Source organism: Chlorocebus sabaeus, chromosome 1, assembly GCF_047675955.1.
Source record: "Chlorocebus sabaeus isolate Y175 chromosome 1, mChlSab1.0.hap1, whole genome shotgun sequence".
Lineage (NCBI taxonomy): Eukaryota > Metazoa > Chordata > Mammalia > Primates > Cercopithecidae > Chlorocebus > Chlorocebus sabaeus.
Genome location: NC_132904.1, coordinates 43,225,147 through 43,240,901, shown reverse-complemented (window position 1 = coordinate 43,240,901; position 15,755 = coordinate 43,225,147). Strand labels below are relative to the sequence as shown.

The 15,755-nt window shown below is 36.2% G+C and overlaps 1 protein-coding gene across 2 annotated transcripts in view; it reads left to right on the top strand.

Annotated features, from left to right (window-relative positions):
• Positions 1-12,450, top strand: part of NELL1 (neural EGFL like 1) — a 936,950-nt gene extending 924,500 nt beyond the window's left edge. For both annotated transcript variants that reach the window (XM_008004248.3, XM_008004241.3), the window contains 3 exons: positions 7,774-7,950; positions 10,194-10,418; positions 11,974-12,450. In XM_008004248.3, coding sequence (XP_008002439.3) covers positions 7,774-7,950; positions 10,194-10,418; positions 11,974-12,024 — 453 coding nt within the window. In that variant the 3' untranslated portion in view covers positions 12,025-12,450. The remainder of the gene's footprint in view (positions 1-7,773; positions 7,951-10,193; positions 10,419-11,973) is intronic.
• Positions 12,451-15,755: the final 3,305 nt, after the last annotated feature.

Below are 15,755 nucleotides of genomic sequence, written 5' to 3'. Positions count from 1 at the left end.
TACTGCTGAAAGAAGTAGAGTTAAAATTCTTTTAAAAGGCTACTTTCCCCTTTGAGAGTCAGCACACGAGGTTAGCTACTAGTGTTTCATGGTAATTGAAAAAAAGGCCTTGAAACATGTCCACAGATGAATAGAGTTCAATGATGAAGCTAGGCTGGCATAAATGGATTTGGGCTTTTGTTTAGATGTTATGCACTTCCTTGGCAGTGACAATGTTTTTGTGCATCTTTAGACCACCTAGTTAATTAGGTACAGAAAGGTTGCTGCACAGCTTAAAACTTACATCCCTCCAGCATTATTTAAACCACAGAAACCCAGAAGAAAAACGGTTGTCTCTCTCGGATTGATCCCTAAATCTTGGTTACAGGCCAGCTTCTTTTCATAGATATCCATCTGTGGCTCTTCCATTCATAAATTTGTCCAGGACTTTAGGAAGACATCTTTAGTTTCTGCCTGTGCTACATGGGAAGGTAGTGACATCCCCAGCTTATTCGTTTCCATGAAATGTAGTATTTTAGTATGAGTAGTTGTGTTTATGTTGCAGATCGTGGAGATGAAGACGGAAATGGATACACAAACAACCACTTGTCATATATGGTAGAGCTATGAAAAATTTGCTGTGGTAACGCAGAAAGGGGAAGCATAGTTGGTTTTACATTCTTGGATTCAACCAACCTCAGATCAAAAGTATTTTAAAAACAAAGATAATGCAAATTGAAAATAATGAAATATTTCATTAACATTCTATTAGGTATTATTAGTAATCTAGAGATGATTTAAAGCATATGGGAGGATATGCATAGGTGGTTTGCAATACTATGCAGTTATATGCAAACACTATGCCATTTTATTTAAGGGACTCGAGCATCTGCAGATTCTGGTATCTGTGCAGAGGTCCTCGAACCAGTCCCCCAGAGATACTGAGGGACAACTGAATGCTCTACTCTGGGAAGATGCAGAAGCGAACAGGGAAAGCCTTTCACAGAGGATGTGATCTTTGAAGGGGACCTTAAAGGATGAGAAATTTAATCAAGTAGAGATGTAGGAGAAGGTGAATCCCAAACAAAAGGGAACTGTAAGAGCAAAGATGCAGAAGTGTAAGAATGTATGTTGTGTTAGAAATATGAAGTGAATGATGAGCTTAAAATATCAAGAGCAAAAAGAGTACAAGAAGGGTATAGTCACTGATGAGCTGGGAGATTAAGGCTGAAGACAGAGCCAGGCCATGGAATTTAGACTTCATCCTGTGGGCAGCAAATGATCATAAGAGATTTTACATTTGGAATTGGCAGGGCCCAATCAAAGTCTGATTGACAGCATGATGGATGACCTGAGCAGATAAACGCTAACCAGAAAGAAATCACTTAGGCTGAGGTAAAGGTTCAGAGGAGTAAAGATGAAAACCTGAAAGAGGGATAGAGAAGTAACATCTAATGGGAGAAAATGCAGAAATGAAAAATGAGTCCTGATGACTGATGTTGCTAGAGACTTAGTGTCTGTGGTAATGTCTTCCCTATTCTCTGGGCAAAAAAGAAGCTCCTGACTAGCAAGTCTGAGACATAGCTGCCCATTTTCTCAGGTGAATAGGATTCAGGTGCCATTGAAAAGCATAAGAACCAGGGTCTGCAAGTTGGGCTTGTGTGCTACTACATCTATACCTACTTATACCTATACCTATCCTATTATGAGTAGTAACTGGATAATCTAGTGGGAGGAAGACAGCAAATTATGATGGCCAGATAGTGTTTCTATGATTTCATACAGTTAAAAAATGTGAGTAGCATTCATCTTGAAAACAATAATACTAAAGACTTGAGCAGCGTTAGTTCTTGAATTTTTCTGGGGGTTAGAGAGGAGTAGGGAAAAGGATACCATAAATAGCCAGTAAACTTCCATGTTATAATAAAGTCAGGGACAAAATACTGTGGAAAGGAAAGGTAAAGTGGAGAAGACCTTTTCCATGAGATTGCCTGGAATCATGGCCATTTGACCTGGTTTATATAAACCTATTTCCAGGAACTGAAGATGGTCATGCCAGGGACACTCTCAAAAGCACTCATGTATCCCTTTCTGGCAAGGAGGAAAGAATCTGATCTACAAGGAGCAGTCAGCACACTGGTCCTGCCTTCCTAAGAATCGCACTTACTTGCAGGAAGCAACCAAGGAAGAGTCTGGCCTGTGCCGGGGGCCAGGATAGAAGTAACCTCTCTGAATTCCAGAAAACTGCTCATAAAAATGCTTTACCTTGCTCTTTGAACCCAATAGCAGCATTATAAATATTTTCTTATCTACGGTGGTTTTGATGGTTGGAGTTAGCTGTGCAAGCTGCAAGATTGTGTTTCTTTTCCTTGGAAAGAGGAACTTATTTGGTAGGTTTCATTTGGCACTCAAAACTCTAGGGGTCCTGTAAAGGAACAGGGTGTCTCTTTCTGTTTCCCCAATTCTTTCTCCTGTGGTAGTTCAAAACCCTGCTTTGTCTTTGCAGGAGCTTGAATGTTATACCATGCTACCTCCCCATCTGACTGGGTGATGTTGTTTCTCCATCAATGATTTTGAAGCTTTGCACCAGAATCACCTGCAGAGCTTGTGAAACTTTGATCACTGGCTCTACCCTCAGTATTTTCTGGTTCAGTAGATCTGGGGAGGGGTAGGGGTGCAAGAATTTGCATTTTTCAGTAGTACCCAGGAGATAGTAATGCTGGTTTGAGGGCTGCCACTTTGAAAACCTTTGCCCCAAGAATCCTTCTGATATCACTTTATCTAAGATTAGTTTTTTCTATCCCCTAGCCTCCTCATGATGCAAAGATGCATCATAGTGAAAAATCATTGTTATGAAAGTTCAGGTTAGGGATAAGTTTCTGTTTTGTTATTAGTTTTCTACAAGGAAAAGGCATTTCCCTCTCTGGGCTTAGTTTCCTCTTCATTAAAATGAGATCACTGGATAAAATGACTGCTAAATGTCTTTCTACCCCAGGTGTTAGGACTCAGGGACTAGTTTGTGGGCTGTGACCTGAAAGCAAAATTAATACTTTGTAAAAAGATTGGAAATCACACCTCAATTTGTATGTGAGAAAGTAGAATAGGTGCGTCTAGATTACCAGCCCTAATTTCATAGTCTATATCAGGCATCAGCAAGGTTTTTTTCTTTAAAGGGTCATGTTGTAAATATTTCATGTTTTGTAGACCATAAAGCTTCTGTCCCAAATACTCGATTCTGCCATTGCAGTGTGAAAAAGACCCACAGGCAAAATGTAAATGGACAAGGGAACTTGTGTTCCAATAACACTTCATTTACAAAAACAGGCATCAGGTTGAATTTGGACCGTGGGCATCAGTTTTCAACCCAAAGTTTATATTACTGTTTTACGGAAATAATCTGACCTATGTCTACCTTCTTGATTTAAAAGTTTCAAAACTCTATGGCAGAAAAAAACATGAGTGATATTATGTAATCTGGAGCAAATCTATCAGTGTGTTGACTATTCAGTATTAAAATTTATAATAGCAAAAAACCTATAATTTTTCCATGGCATAAGAAAAAAATATATTTTTTATTTGATAGGAAAGTTTATTTCCCTGCTTTTTAAAATTCAGAAGCATTTTGAGTATTACAATAGTAATTAATTGCTTATCATTGAACTTGCAGTATAGAATTGCATCAAAACAGTTTCTGTGGCAGAAGATTGCGAAAATACATCTTTGGCATATAAGTCGGGATTGTTCAAACCACCCATGGGATAGAGATCAAGCTCTAGAAAGAGGCTCAAAGATCTCTGACAAAAGGATTACTTATCATCAGTGGGATCCATACTCTCCCCAAATTTAGTTTCTAGTGCGATTGTGCTCTGTGAGCTGATGCTTTGTAATGGCATTCTCATTGTATTAATGGAGCCACCTGTGACATTTTCATTATTAAAAATGATTTTCTTGACAGTTACCCTGTAATTCAAAGGGAAAGTGAACATTGCCATTGTTCTGCAACATGTTAGAAGCTAAGAGGGTCCTATTTGGCATTTTCACATAATTGATGAGATGTGAAATTGCTTTATTTTGTACTAACCCTGGAGGCTATCCATTTATTCTTATTCATTCTTTTAATCAGCACGTGAGAAGAAAACTGACATTCTTATCGAGTCTCATAGCCTGTTGTGCAGTAACCTCTTCTGAAAGAATTTATCCCTTTGTTTGATGCCGGCCGCAGACACAGCCACGCTGGTTCCCGAGGCATGATCCTTCTATACTTGGGAATAGTGATAGTGTGCCATTGGAAGCTGAGCTGATCAAATGGTTTTATGTTGTAGCTATCATTACTTTGCTTAGTTTTTGTTGGTTAAAGTAAGTCTTCAGGGAGTCATTTGGGGCCATGGTGACACAAGCAAAATATATTAGTGAGTTAAAATAATATGAGCTGCATGAGTTAAAAATACGAGTTAAAAATATATGAGCTGTAAACCAAAGACCTATCATTGGAAAATTCCTAGGATCAGGTCACTTCCTTGTCCTGACTAGCTGGATTCTCTGATTCAATTCACTTGCTAAAATATAGACTCTCTTGCTTTCTCTCTATGTACCCGTTTGCATATGCATGCAAATGTATATGTGTGTGTATAATCTTTCATCTCTTGATGTTTTTGGAACACCAAGATTTCTTGTTATTTGTACAGTAAAAGATCCAATGCACACAATGTATTTTTCAACCTGTTGTTATATATGTAGCTGGCATGTCTCCTTTCAATTCTCCTTAAAGAATATAAAGCTTTTAAGGTTTCCACTTTAGCTGACACTAAATATCTTAGCAAGCTCCGTCTGGTTATTCAGCGTTGTTATGGATAAAGTAGATAAAGACCCTGAGGGCAGGTCCATCAAGTTTTCAGATATCACTAAGCTGTGAAGGCAGGTGAGCTATAGTAGATGACAGAAACAGCATTTGCAAAACATTATGACAGGAAGGAGAGATGAAATGGATCTAACAATATGAAATCCAACAGAGATAAACATCAAGTTGTATAGTTGCTGCCCCTAAACAGCCAACTGCACAAGATGAGATAGGGCTTAATGAGGTTTTAGTCTTCATTAAGCTCAATATTAGCCAACATTATGGTTCATTCAAAGAAAGTAAATACAGTCATGCATCACTTAATGACAGGGATACATTCTAAGAAACGAGTCATTAGGCTTTTTCCTCACTGTGTCAACATCATAGAGCATATTTAAACAAACCTAGATGGAATAGCTTACTACACACCTAGGCTATTTGGTATAGTCTATTGCGTTGCTTCTAGGCTATAAACCTGGAGAGCATGATACTATACTTAATATTGTAGGCAACTGTAACACAGTGGTAAGTATTTGTATGGCTAAACATAGAAAAGGTACAGTAAAAATACACATAAAAGACGAAAAATGGTATACCTGTATAGAACACGTACCATGAATGGAGTTTACAGGACTAGAAGTTGCAGTAGGTGAGTCAGTGAGTGAATGTTGGGTGCATGTGAAGGCCTAGGATATTACTGTGCACTTCTGTAGACTTTATGAACCTTGTATACTTAGGCTACACCAAATTTTGAAAAAGAATTTTTTTCTTCAATAAATTAACCTTAGCTTATTGTAACTTTTTTACTTTATCAACTTTTTAATTTTTGTAACTTTTGACTCTTGTCTAATAACACTTAGTTTAAAACACAAACACATTTCACAGCTGTACAAAATATTTTCTTTATATTATTCTATAATCTTTTTCTATTTTTAATTTTTAAAAATGTATTAAACATTTTTTTTCAAACTAGGACACAAAAACACACCTTAACCTAGGTCTCCACAGGGTCAGGATTATCAATATCACTGTCTTTCACCTCCATATTTTCTTCCATGTGTTGTCCCACTGGAAGGTCTCCAGGGACAATAATACCCACAGAGCTGTCATCTCTTATAACAATGCCTTATTCTGGAATACCTCCTGAGGACTTGCCTGAGGCTGCTTTAGTTATCTCTTTTTTTATAAGTAGAAAGAATACATTCTAAAATAATGATTAAAAAAGATAGTATACTAAATACATAAACCAGTAACCTAGCCATTTATCATTATCAAGCAGTATGTACTGTAAATGACTGTAGGTGATATATTTTTATACAACTGGCAGCTCAGTAGGCTTGTTTACACAGGCATCATTACAAACACATGCGTGAGTAATGCACTGCATTATGCAATGGCTGCGATGTCACTAGGTGACAGGAATTTTTCAGCTTCATTAAAATTCTATAGGATCACCTTTGTGTGTGTAGTATGTCAGTGACCAAAATTTCATTGTGCGGCACATGACTTTATTGAAAAAAGCCTGCATTAAAGAAAGTACAACACTTAAAAAAAGGTGAGCACAAAACTCAATTCACTCTTTCTTCAAAGACCGTTACTGAATAATTCTATTTAGTTCTCTCTCAGCTACCTCATTTGAGAAATAGAGATATACATTCCTATTCCACAAAATATCAGGATTAAATGTGATCATGCATGTAAATGCCTCTGCACAATATATAACACAAGATAAGCATTAAGTGTATGGTAGAATATGATGATGATGATGATGATGATGATATATACTTAAAACCGTTGAAAGAGAAGCAACTATGACAGTGAAAGGATTATAAATGATGGGGTCAAGAAATTAGAGGTGTTTACCCAGAAGTGAAACATCTCAGTGAATACATAAGAGCTGTCTTCTAAAAACTGAAGAATTGAAATATGACAAAGTGTTTGGAGTTCTATTATTACCGAAGGTATGGATTCAGATCAATGGATAGAAGTAATGAGAAGTCTGATTTTTTACATTATAACATGTACAGAGATGCACACCGAATTCTCTCCATAGTGGTGAATTCAAGACTGGAGAGCCTCAAGCACAGACTTGAACACTTTTGAATATGGCTGCCGTAAAGAGGATTCAGCTGTAGGTCAGGAGGCTTAGTTATATGTTCTTTAAGGTACCTTCCAGCCCTGAGACTCTTTGATTGTTTAAAATACTCAACAAATTCATTTTAACCATAAATGGTGATAACAGGTCTTACCTTAAATTTTCAGCAATGAAGAACATTGTTTAAGAAATTACTGTAAGCAACAGAGGTATAAAAAAAGACACATTGCAAAATGTTTAGTCTTACAGGAAAGAGGCACCTGATTATACCCCCCTGTAGTACACAACTTTAAGGCGGTCTTGCCGAAGAAGATTTTGAGACCATAACAGTTGGTGGTGCTGCTTGGAGAATCACTACCTACCTATGCCGTCTTGGGTAACTAGTTTAGCCTCTCTGGGTTTAAGTTAATTCTTCTGTATAAAGGGCATAATCAGACTTCCTTTCACAGTTGGGACAAGGATATAGTTAGATGAATGTATTTGAACATGTTAAGTGGTATCATGGAAATACAGGAGCATGATTTTCCACTCAAATGACTTATTGATCATATATGGATTTTTAGCTGATTACTTATATTTCTTACTTAGAAATATGATTTTTAAGAACCCTTTTGAAAAAGATTTTCAAAAAACATGTTGACTTTTTGTTAAACTTAGAAATGTTCCTATTTTTATTTTTTCTGCTCTGCAAGCAAAATCAGGGAAAGAAAGGGTATGTTTGTGTGAACACACATGCGTGCTTCAGTTTGGAACAGAATGAGAGGTGGCCAGGGGATGACTAAGAATCCAAGAAGTTCAGTTCTCATAGTGTAGCTGCCCATCATGTCCTAAATGATGAAATCTCAATTTCATTTCTAAACAGGATGGCAAGATATTCTGCCGACGGACGGCTTGTGATTGCCAGAATCCAAGTGCTGACCTTTTCTGTTGCCCAGAATGTGACACCAGGGTCACAAGTCAATGTTTAGACCAAAATGGTCACAAGCTGTATCGAAGTGGAGACAATTGGACCCATAGCTGTCAGCAATGTCGGTGTCTGGTATGTTGGCTTCCTACAGGGCATTGAGCCTTTACTCTGAAAGAGGTTACAAATTCAGTTGTCTGTGGGACCTAGTTCCCCCTTTTTTCATAATACTATACAGGGAGCTCTGGGGGGCCTGTGGCTAAGGGTCATGTTCTCTGACTAAAGATATTCAGGTTGTATTTGAAACACTGTACAAAGTAAAAAGCACATATTTATGGGACAGATTTGACCCAAACAATGACAGTTTATAGCTATTACTAATAAGAAATCAAGATCAAGAAAAATCTCTGCAAGAAAGGAAGCTTTCAAAACCTTGACTAGTTACTTGTAGTCCTGACAGAGCTAAATCTTTCATTTCTGTGCCATAACCCTTGAAGATTTCAATATAAGAGGTAACAAAATATAGTAGAAATATCAGAGATTTAATCATAGAGACCTAGAATCTAAACTTGGTCCTCCCACATGCTAGCTTAACATGATTACCTTGAGTAAGTCCTAGCATTTTACTATTCTTTCATCAAGTGGATACAGGTGTGTGAGTATATCTGAGGGAAAGAATGGGCTGTTATGAGGATTACAAGATATGTAAGAAGGACAAATACAGTACTTGGCTCAGAGAAGGTACTTAGTGTATGGTAGTGACTATTGTTAATACTTCCTACCTTGAAAAATCTTTTCAGATACTACATGTTTAAAAAGAAAAAAAATGAAGGTTGTTATAAATATTAATATAGGGCTACTAATGGAATAATTAGATTTGAGAAAGTCCACAGAAAAGGCTTAATTTCTTGACCTGGTTCTTTCAGTTTCAAATTATATCACAACGATTTCTAGCAATGGGAAGACTTTTAGGACACATTGGCATGGAATGTGATGTCCCATATGTGAAGTCACAACTATGGAACATTCTGAGTTGATTCATAATGGATATTATTAGCTGGGTGTCCACAGTTTAACATTTGCTGACATGAATGATTCTTATTTTGTGGGTACTATATGAAAACAAGCATTCAGATAAATTATGCTCTACATTTCCATCAGATTTTTAAAAATCTTCAGGTGAATGTGCAGATAATCTTAACAGAATATGTCTTTCTTAATCACTCCTACAACTGAGAAGTAAGATTCAGATAAATAAAAATTGTAGTCATTTTTTAAAACTCCCACCAAAGGACAAACAAATCAATACAACTGTAGAATTAGTTTCCCTATGAGACTACCAAATTGTGTTTCTTTTCCAAGTAGCTAATCATCAGGCATCCAGAAGAACTGGTATTAATTTTATGCATGAAATTTTCATAGATAGAATTTCAGAAGTATATCCTCTTCCATCCCAGTCCCTAAGATGAATATTTCTCAGGAAAACTGAAGCTGTTAAACACATAACTTATGAATTACTTGAGAATAATGTGGGTCATGCTTAATAAATATTTGTCAAGACTTTTCATATGCCAGACTTTGTATGATGTAACAGTGAGCAAGATACACATAGCCTATACCTACACAAAGCCCATAGTCTTATGGAGATGACTGAACAATTAAACAAGTTACCATACATTATGAGGTATTATGCCATAGATTGTAATTCATGATAGCAGAGGAAGATGATGCATAGTGAAATAGTTTTATTGTGGGCAGCTCAATGAAGCCACAGATGCCAGATGCTGAGACACAGAGACGCTCCATTTGAACTGCAATCTAGAAAGTTCAGTGGACACATGTTATATTCAAAACCATTCTGAAATGGTTCTCTTGATATTACCCAATCTTAACTTTAAATCTCATCGAAATATTATAGTGCTTCAGGTTCTGCTTTTGACCTTAAGAGAAACTCATTGCTCTTTATATACTAGACAGTATCTTATAATTTATTTATTAGCCTTTAATGACCAAAACTGTGCTAAACATGGTAGAAAGTAAAAAGCCCAAAGCCTGAAAGCTCAAAACTTAATGTGGAATTGCACTGATTATGATATGATTATAAGTATCATGTTAAAATAATTATAGGCTGTGCTTGGCACACAAAGAAGCTCACCTAGATCTTTCTGTGTACTGCAATATAGATGGTCGGCAAAACCATTCTGAAAGAAGTGAGACCTGTAGTAGGTCTTCAAGGAGGAAGTGTATTATATCCTCAATGGTGTCAACTAGAAACATTCAGTGATGAGAATTACTGTGCTCTCATTCCCCTTATATGACTTGGGAATAAAATTATGCATAGGAACCATAATGAGACTTTTTTTGCTTTTCCTCTACAGGAAGGAGAGGTAGATTGCTGGCCACTCACTTGCCCCAACTTCAGCTGTGAGTACACAGCTATCTTAGAAGGGGAGTGTTGTCCCCGCTGTGTCAGTGACCCCTGTCTAGCTGATAACATCACCTATGACATCAGAAAAACTTGCCTGGACAGCTATGGTGTTTCAAGGCTTAGTGGCTCAGTGTGGACGATGGCTGGATCTCCCTGCACAACCTGTAAATGCAAGGTAATTGGATGTTCTGCGGATATTGAAGCCTTGAACAATTGCCAGATAACACTTGCAGGAGGTCCACTCCTGATGTTTCTGAATGCACAGGTTCACTGGACATGGTGGAAACTCTGGCATAAATTTACTTCTGATAGGAATTTAATGTGTATGAATATCATAGCTGCACCTGTAAAAAGGCAAATTCCAAATGAGCATGAAATATAAGAATTGCTCCTGCCTTTGAACTACAGAATTTTGACAATTGATTCTAGGCTGAATTATGGCTGATTTAGGCTCTTTTGACCTGCATATTAAATAAAAAGGAAAAAAAGAAGAAGGAAGGGAAGAAGAAAGAAGGGAGGGAGGGAAAGAGGGAAGGAGGGAGGGAAAGAGGGAGGAAGGAAGGAAAGCAGTCAACTTCCGTTCATCCTGGAAAAGTTTCTAAGTTCTTTTATTAAACTGTCAATGTTAGGGGAAAAAAGTCCTCTCAAGTTGTTTTGTTTTGTTTAATTATCAGAGTGCCTAAGGTGGGGACCTGCAGCTCTTGCTACGGCATTTCATTAACAGTGATTATTTCCCTGTCTTTTTGGAGGAGTTTTCATGGACATCCTCATGTGTCATTAAGATTAAAAAACTGCCCATTCTCTCCCTTCAAAGCTCATGAAGAACTGGAGTGGTAGCTGATTTGGAACAATCATTAATTAGTGTCAAACATCTGCCAAAACATCTGTTTAAAATTCCCATGATCAAACATGTTAAAACTAGGAGTCTACTTGGTCCCATCAAACCTTGGCTCAGCTTCAGGCATCAGTGGAAGCTTCCCAACTTGCCTCTTTATGCTGTTATAAATGTGGATTTTTTTTTTCTGGGAAAATATCATCTTAAGATGTAGCCCCAACAGAAAAAGGGTACTATCAGACCTCATATAGAAAATGGTCCATGGTCCCATTTGTACCTTCAGCTCCAGAGAACTAAATGACCAGGATACATGGAGACCTCTGTTACTTATTTGATAATTATATGGAATTATAAAGGTATATATATATTAGTACATAAAATTAATTTTTAATGAATTTAAAAGTATTTGTATACCCAAATATGCACTTTCCCTTCATAGTCACCACGAGAGATTTTATGCAAACCTTACTGGACCCCATCTTGGACTCGCCTGCAGATTGTTAGGGGTACTTTCAAATAGCTTCTTAAATTACAAATTGCTATCTTTCAGGATTTATGGAAAGAATCCCACTTGGAATAAGTACAGCAAACAGGTCGTGTGAAAAGTTGGAAATCCCAGGGAGGTCTCCTAAGCAGGGATTGAGTGCAGGTGGTGTGTGAAATTGCACTGCTAGCAGAATCCCAGTGAGCAGTACCCTGGAGGATCTGTCAGTCCTTCCTTCCTTTCTACTCTTTCTCTAGTTTTTTTCCTAGCAGTTTTTCTAGTCATTTTTATATGACTTCTTGAAGTTTGTCTCAAAATGCAGAAGCTTGTTTTGAGTATAAAAATTGCAGACTGCTAATGAATTTATATTCTGTGTCTCAACTGGCTAACGCATGTTTCTTTGATGTACAGAATGGAAGAGTCTGTTGTTCTGTGGATTTGGAGTGTCTTCAAAATAATTGAAGTATTTAAAATGGACTCATCGCAGAAGAATGGACAAAATGACCATCCAACGTGATTAAGAATAGGAATTGGTGGTTTGGGTTTTTTGTTTGTTTTGTTTTCTTTTAACCACAGACAATTGCCAAAGTTTCCATCTGAGGAAGGTGTTTGGAGGTTGCCTTTTAGACCTACCACTTTGCTCATTCTTGCTAACCTAGTCTAGGTGACCTACAGTGCAGTCCATTTAAGTCAATGGTTGTTAAAAGAAGTTTCCCGTGTTGTAAATCATGTTTCCCTTATCAGATCATTTGCAAACACATTTAAATGATCTCACGGTAAATGTTGATGTATTTTTTGGCTTATTTTGTGTACGAACATAATAGAGACTCAGCTCCTTTTATTTATTTTGTTGATTTATGGATCAAATTCTAAAATAAAGTTGCCTGTTGTGATTTTTGTCCCATCTACTGTATACTTAGTGCTGAGATCCTTGTAAAATGTTTTGATGAAAATATATATGTAGAGTCCAATTGCATTATACATACATTTCAAAGTGTTGAACCTTCTTAAACGCCTACTCACTCAGCTTACACAGGCTGAAGCCAAGTATGACAAAGAAGGGAAGGACCAAAAACAAAGAATTATTTTAAAGAGAACTCTTGTCTCTTTTGCGAAAAAAAAAAGAAAAAGAAAAAATTTAACTCACAATTTAGAAGCAGCAATGCTTAAAGCCTTTCTTGGCTTTGAAAGCAAAATTACCTTTGTGTCAGATTTATGTAGTACTTGATCATTTATAAAGCATCACAGTTAGTTATTAATAAAGGTATAATCATAGTACATGTCAGAAGTATTGTCCCTATATTACAGAAGTGTGAATTAAGGAGTTCCAGTCAACTAATTTGTTTAGAACTAGTTGATTTACAGTGTGTTGGGATTGGTAATCAAGTCCCCTAATTCCTGTTCAGTGTTTTTTTCTACTAAACTACATTGCCTCTCATATACATGAGGGAGACACCTTTAAGAAAATCTATTTGTATACTCAGAAGTTATTTTAGAACAGTGAATGTTTCCACTTGAGCCAATGCCGTATTTTTAAGAATTTTCAGTTATTAAGTTTTACAAAATGAATAAAATGCGCAAATGACATTTTATCTGAGCTGAGAATTCAAGCTTGGGTTGTAGTTTCAGGGAAATCACATCTCAGTGATTTGTGATACCTACAGCTCTTGAATTCATCATTACTCTGAATTAAGTTGGTTTGTGGATTCCCATTCACTCATCAACTGAAAAAAAGACTTAAGTCAGTCATGCTAAAAAAATTTAAATATCAAATATTAGCCAAATTATTAATTTAAAATTACACACTTAGACAATTATTATTCATTGGTATTTGTCCAGTGGAAATGATACCCAATATTTTTTGTGAAGATGAAGTTCACTACATAAAATCAATTTTATGTATTGAATTATGATAACAGCAATTTAAATACTACATTTGACAAAGACTGATATAATATGGTAAATTAGAACACATCTGTTTTATTTTAATTCCCTAAATGAAATCTTGAAGAGAATTTTAATATCACTTTTTGAAAATATTTACAATTAAAAAAATCCTTTCAATTTTTGCTGAAAAAAACCAAAGACATTTACAAGAATTATTTGTGACTGAATATGTCAGGGATTGGCGAACTATGATCTCGTGTTAAATCTTATTATTAATAGCATAAAAGCATTGTGATTCAGTGGAATATGAGAAAAGATGAAAGTTCCACACATTAACTAGATGCATCTAATGAACACAATTTTGCCTCATTTGTTACATCCAGGTTGCATACGAATATGTATGTGTGTATGTTACATATAATATTGTATATTTGTTATATATGCTACATATGAATATATATTCATGCGTTCATTTATATTTAAATCTACTCATATGTAACATATATATATAAAAATACACACACACAAACACACACATATGTACGCACATTCCCAGAACTTCCCCTACTCTGAACTTTATAGATCTGTGCTTCATACTGGTATGAACTTTCAGAATACATTTTCTTTGAATTATGGTTACAAACATATGGCTACAGGCTATAGGTTAGATTATATACTAATTGGGTACAGTCTTCATCTATCAGTATTTAGCATAGTGCCTTCCATACAGTGGGTTTTCAATTAAGTCTTTCAAATATTGAATTCATAATTTTTCATAGTATCAAAAAGCTATCAGGAGATATTGGAAACCCACTCTAGTGGTTTTCAAATATTCTTAAGCATGAGACTCATTTTAAAAATCAAAATGTATTCAGTCCTTCAATGTGGAAATTGACTAAAAGCAGAGTTTTTCTGATTGGTGTGGGTGTTGGAACTGGAACACCTTCACACACTCCACCACAGCTCACAGCTTTCAACAACAGCACACAGCTGGAAAGCTATTGACCTAATTCTTCACCTTCACTCCTACAAAAAAAGAAACTAGCACTCCAAGTGGTTAAGTGACTTGTGCAGAGTTAATAACTAATTAGTCATAGACCTGTAACTACCACCCAACCCACACCTTTTTTCCCTGTGCCATCCTGCTAAGGATTCCAAATGTGTTTCCACATTTCAATTCCAAGTGAGCTTTCTAAAATCCTTTTTAATGGATGACATTAAAAGACAATCGTGGATGAGGTGTAGTATTTGTTACTGTCTTTTTTCTATGTCCCTTCTGATTGTGACTTTGCCTTGTTAAAATTCTGGTAATGGGTTATGTGAAGCATTTGTATTTAAAGACCGTATAGCATATCTAAATCCATAATAGCAATGAGCCATTTACCAAATCACCCAACCTTATGCTTTATAGGAAAATAACTGAGGGAAAATAAAAACATTTTCCAAAAGCAACTACTTTTCTTAGGATTAGAACACACACACACACACACACACTCCTCAGAATACAATAAAATCTGGCATTAAGAGGCAATATGTATTGCCTGTTTTATGATTTTATTATTCATTCACCCTTTACTATTTTATTAATTCAGTGGTAGTGTGGTAGGCTCTGCAAATTCAGAGATGAATAAGACAAAATTACTCTTTATGGCTTTTGCAGCCTCATATGTAAAAGACTGACAATAAGCTAGAAAATAATCAAGTGAGAAACACAACTACTGGCTATATTAATACTAGGAAAAAATTGTGAAGTGATAAATTGGGGAGGAACTGGATAATCTCACTATATATAGGGTGAAGTGATGAAGGAAAAGCTCTCTAAGGGGGTAATAGGCAAGCTGAGACCTGGAGAATGAGAAAGAGCCATACGTGCAAAGTGCTGTGGAAATACTTTTCCAGACAAAAGAAATAAGTGCAAAGGACTGCAAGGTGGAAAGTAGTGTGGTGTGTTAAAGGTCATGAGTGGATCTAGAAGCCAGTAAGTGAAGGGACAGATGATACAAGGCTGAAGAGGAAGGCTGGAGTAGATGTTGCAGCCCACAGTCCTGAGATGGCCAGTCCCATGTTCATTCTGAGATCAGTGGGAACCTATTAAACAATTACACATTTATTTACCTACCTTTCAGGGACTTACATGTCTATACAATCTATTTTTTAGCTTTGAATTAATTCATATTTAATTACTATTCAGTAAACATTATGGAATTCCTATTACATACCTAGGAAGAATATAAGAATAAAAACATATCATCTTTTCCTTTAGAAATTTAACATGTAGATTGAGTTATCATAAAGCAATAAAAAAT